Consider the following 4,943-nt stretch of genomic DNA (forward strand, 5'->3'; position numbering starts at 1 on the left):
AGAGCGGAAAGGTGGATAGAAAAGAGCTCATTACAAATAAATAAATTGGTTATTTCATGAAAAAAGGGGTGGCAGGGTAGCCTAGTGGTTAGAGTGTTGGACTACTAACCGAAAGGTTGCAAGTTCAAAACTCTGAGCTGACAAGGTACAAATCTATTGTTCTTCCCATGAACAGGCAGTTAACCCACTGTTCCTAGGCCGTCATTGAAAATAAGAATTTGTACTGAACTGCCTAGTTAAATAAAAAAAAGTAGCACTAAAAAGAAGCATAGATCTTATGCCGTAAAACAAATGGTGTTTTGTACGTGTTCATTATAGTCCTTGTCTTTTCCTCATGTCAGGAAATGCTCCCATGGTTGAAAGGGCGAAAGTGAGACGGGACCGGCTGGAAATTTCTGCTCTAAATGATGGTGATGCCGGACTTTACATCTGTAAGGTGGACGGGAAAGATATGGATCACAGACTCGACATTGTCACAGGTGTCACTCATCATAGGGTTATGGGGGTGTCCAGCAAGTGAATGTGGACACCAGTCTGTATTGGACACCAGTTTGTATTGCCGTGATAGTGAAGTGATATTATTATTGCTAGTACATTTGAATGACACCACCCAAGCAAATCTGGGTTCAAATACTACTTGAAATCATTTCAAATGCTGTATCTGTGCTTGATTGAGCTTCCATGTTGCAATGGAACCAATAGAAACGTCTCAAAAGTGCAATCCTCATCCACTTAGCACTCAAGGCAGGCTAAAGCAAATACTCAAAGCATTTAAAAGATTTAAAATTGTATTTGAACCCAGATCTGCACCAGAGGCCAATTCTAATGGCAGAATTAATGTGGCAAAAGCTTCTGTGTTCCCCTTAGACATTTCTCCCTCTGTCTTTTCCCTCCCTATCTTTTCCTCCTCGCTTTCTTTTTATGCTCTACCCCTCCCTCTTTATTTTCCCTCTCCCTTCCTCCCTCTCCCTCTCCCCCCTCCCCTGTCTGAACCAGTCAAGGTCCACCCCTCCAATGAACTCAACGAAGGCAACAATGCTATCCTCGAGTGCCAGGTGACAGGAGTGGATCCCTTGCCCAGTGTGGAGTGGGTTAGTCCAGGTGGAAAGGTGGAAGGGGCCCCTGGACGACCTGGCTCTAGGAATGTCTCTTTCAGCTCTGTGGCCCTGTCAGACACAGGAGAATGGACATGTCAGATTACTCAGGATGAGAAGACACACAAAGAGACTCAGACCATCAACGTGAGAAGTAGGTAATAGGTGGTAGCATCCCCAATACAACCATGGCAGTAATGAATATAACAATGCTTTTGTCTTTTCTCTCCCAGGTTTGTTGCCGAACGAGGGCCAAGATGATGGGCAGGGGCACAGTGGATCTAACTCTGATGTAAACACAGTGACTACTTGCCATCACTGTGAGTATCACTACTTTATGAACACTGACTACTGATTAATTGTTTCATTTTCCTCATGGTAAAGGTATTGGAAGATCCTACTTTATTCAATCTCTCCTTAACATTGGTCAATTTAGGACGGGAGGAGGGGTTGTAACAAAAAATAAAACAGTATTGTTTCTCATTAATCTAAAGTGATTCAATAAAATAAATTATTCACAAAAGCAACTATGGTAAATTCTATCTCCACAAGTGTGAAATGCCAAATTTCGAGTCAACCGTGCATTGACGTCAATACGACGATTTCGAGGGTGAGTTGCCACTTCCGAGGTCTTCACTGAGGTGCTCCCTGGTTGTGTGTCTCTCAGGTACCAAAGGCAGCCAGCAGCCCGTTGAGGGGGTGCCCATGCTGGGCTTAAGCCTGTGGGTGTGGGTGGCAGTGGGAGCAGGATGCCTGGTGGGGGTCTTACTCCTGGTGACCATTGTTCTCCTGCACCGCAGGAACAAAAGAATGAAGGTGAGGAGACAGTCTAGAGGGGAGGGATCAATGAAAATGTCACTGCCAAACTTATAAACCAAGGTGATCTATAAGCATATGTAAAATGTATGCAATATTATGTCATATTTAAAAAATATATATTGTCAGTGCAATAGAAAGCTGTATCGATCTGCTAATACAGGACTAGTAAAGGCCTAGTGCACTGCAGTTGTGAGAAAAGACAGTATATTATTATTAATATATTTTTTTAAATTCTGATTTTTACAGTGGGTACTGCAGCACACTCAGCACCCATACTTCCCACAGCTATGTCTATAACCCAATTCATTATTGATTTAGTTACGTTCAGGTGGAGTGAGTGCTTAACAGCAAATGAACGAGAAAGACAATACATGTTTTTCTCCCTCAGAGAAGAGACCGGAAGATGAAGAACATCAGAGTGCCCCTGAAGTCCAACGACTACTGCCAGTGTAACCGGTAGCTACTCTATTGCTCTATCTAGTAGAATCATAGACGAATTTCTGAATTTCTGCACACGGTGTATTCCTGAACAGTCACGTAGACCAGTGGTTTTCAAACCCTCCCCCTTTACAATTTGTTGTAGCTCTGAACTAGCTCACCTGATTTGCCTATTCAAGTGCTTGATGATTAGTTTACAAGTTGAATCAGGTTTGCTAGCTATGGAAATAATATTTCAAATACATGGAACTATGTAATATAAAGTAGTTAGTGATACATCGTCAAGTTTAATGTTGTAACACATGTATTTCACAGCACACCAGAGGGTCCACCCCGGAGGACGCAGAGAGAGAAGCCTTCGGCTGGACCACGGCAACAGCGCTGATGGAGCGGAGTATTATGGGCTGGAACATGATTGCTTGACGACACAGGGTGGATGGAAGAATGATCGAGAGAGAGAAAAGTAGTTTTATACAGTTTGTGAGATACAAGGGAGAGAGAGAGAAAGAGAGAGAGAGGGGGGGGGGGGGGCGGGGGGGTAATGTAAATGGGCTTATGTCCGTTTCAAAAATATGAATGATGAAATGATATAAACTGAAAATGACATGTTGAAGGAAGAAACAAACACTGTTATTCTTACCTATATGTTATTGAATGTCATCTGACGTCTTTTCCGCATTGCCAGAGCATCCTCTACTGCATTGCATCTTTGTGCTTAGATCATTTTCAATGACCATTCGTTTTCACACAAAGCCTGAGACTTACACTGTACGGTTTTAGAATGATTTTGCAATGATTCTTGCTGTGACATTGTTCAGCGTGGCATATTTACAGACGCTACAATTTTGTCAACTTTCATGGCTACTTTTTTTAAATACCCGCTTGTTATGTTATGAATTGATATACCTGTTAAATTAAAGTGTTTTCTTGTTGAAAGGATTACAGATCATATAAAGCATTTTATTTTTGGTTGGTTTGATTTCAAACATAATATGCACCGCTGAGTCTCGTCTCACTTTGAGTATACGTTTTACTTGAGTCTTTTTGAACACTTGTCAGTGGTTGCGTTTCACTAACTGGCGCAGTGGAGTGCAGACACAGCTGTCAGTGACAACGTAGACTCCAACCATGTCGAGTGACGTCTTGGAGTTGTGAGTCCAGTAAAAAAAACAGTGTGTGTGTGTGTGTGTGTAAAAAAAAAAAAGGGGGCCCAAATGGTCATACTTGAAGAAAAGTAAAGATACCTTTAATAGAAAAGGACTCAAGTAAAAGTGAAAGTCACCCAGTAAAATACTACTTGAGCAAGTCTAAAAGTATTAGAAAAAGTCTATTAAATTCAAGTCTAAGCTGACATATGCACTTGTCTTTAAGATGGTCATACCATTGATCGTTTCGAATTTAAGGACCACTTTAGGTATCAAAAATGAATCTAATTCTATTCTAATTCTGAATCTATTATGTTTGTATTATTTCATAAAATATTGAATTTGACCTTTACTACTATAGCCCATAGAAACACCTTCAATAACACATTCATAAATGTCCAAAAATAAATATATTCGTTTTTTTTGACAAATATTTAACCCCTTATTTTTGTTGGCACAGAAATCTCCAAACCTCCAAACTTCCATTCATTTGTATGGATTACCTTCAGACGAGTCCCGTGACATTTGTGGGGGTCCTGGAGCAAAACGGAGAACACCATCGTGTTCGTTAAGAGTCTCCCCTTTCCATATAGTGTTTGTAGACCAAACCGCTCGGACGCTACACACGTTTCTGTGATGTCTCGTGGTCTGACAAACACTGCTGTAGCTCGGCTACATTCCACCGCAGATGTGGAAGGCCGACATAGGCGGATGTGGTGGATTCAGACGCAGCCCATGCATCTCTAGCTTCATGTTTTTGATGTTTAAAAAAAGTTACTTAGATTGATGCACTTAAGGATTGAGTGTCAAAAGTAGAATAATATATACATAATTTTAAAAAGGAAATGTAATTGCTAAAATATACTGCTAAAATATACTTTTACAAAAGTAAAAGTATAAATCATTTCAAATTCCTTATATTAATTGAACCAGACGGCACCAAGTTCTTGTTTTTTGACATGTACAGATAGCCAGGAGCACACTCCAACACTCAGACAATCATTTACAAATGAAGCATTTGTGTTTATTGAGTCCGCCAGATCAGAGGCAATAGAGATGACCAGGGTTGTTGTCGCAATAAGTGGACCATTGTCCTGTTAAGCATTCAAAATGTAAATAGTACTGTTGGGTGTCAGGGAAAATGTAGTGAAGTAAAAGTAAAAGTAGTCAAAAATATAAATAGTCAAGTAAAGTACTTAAGTACTTTACACCGCTGTGTGTGTGTGTATGCGCACCTGTGTGTGTGTGTGCCTGTGTGTGTGTGCCTGTGTGTGTGTGCCTGTGTGTGTGTGCGTGTGTGTGTGTGTGTGTGTGCCTGTGTGTGTGTGCCTGTGTGTGTGTGCGTGTGTGTGTGTGTGTGTGTGTGCCTGTGTGTCTGTGTGTGTATGTGACACAGAAGGCACCAGTGAGAGGATCAGCGGGGATCATATAGTGCAGTCTAGCTTCC

At 41.1% G+C, this 4,943-nt stretch overlaps 1 protein-coding gene across 3 annotated transcripts in view; it reads left to right on the forward strand.

Annotated features, from left to right (window-relative positions):
* LOC115141345 (uncharacterized) overlaps positions 1-2,876 on the forward strand; it is a 6,695-nt gene extending 3,819 nt beyond the window's left edge. For all 3 annotated transcript variants that reach the window (XM_029680116.2, XM_029680117.2, XM_029680118.2), the window contains exons 4-10: positions 1-11; positions 342-479; positions 997-1,248; positions 1,328-1,414; positions 1,762-1,910; positions 2,302-2,369; positions 2,667-2,876. The exon at positions 1-11 is cut by the window's left edge and continues 169 nt beyond it. In XM_029680116.2, coding sequence (XP_029535976.2) covers positions 1-11; positions 342-479; positions 997-1,248; positions 1,328-1,414; positions 1,762-1,910; positions 2,302-2,369; positions 2,667-2,736 — 775 coding nt within the window. In that variant the 3' untranslated portion in view covers positions 2,737-2,876. The remainder of the gene's footprint in view (positions 12-341; positions 480-996; positions 1,249-1,327; positions 1,415-1,761; positions 1,911-2,301; positions 2,370-2,666) is intronic.
* Positions 2,877-4,943: the final 2,067 nt, after the last annotated feature.

This window comes from Oncorhynchus nerka, linkage group LG3, assembly GCF_034236695.1.
Source record: "Oncorhynchus nerka isolate Pitt River linkage group LG3, Oner_Uvic_2.0, whole genome shotgun sequence".
NCBI classification, from domain to species: domain Eukaryota; kingdom Metazoa; phylum Chordata; class Actinopteri; order Salmoniformes; family Salmonidae; genus Oncorhynchus; species Oncorhynchus nerka.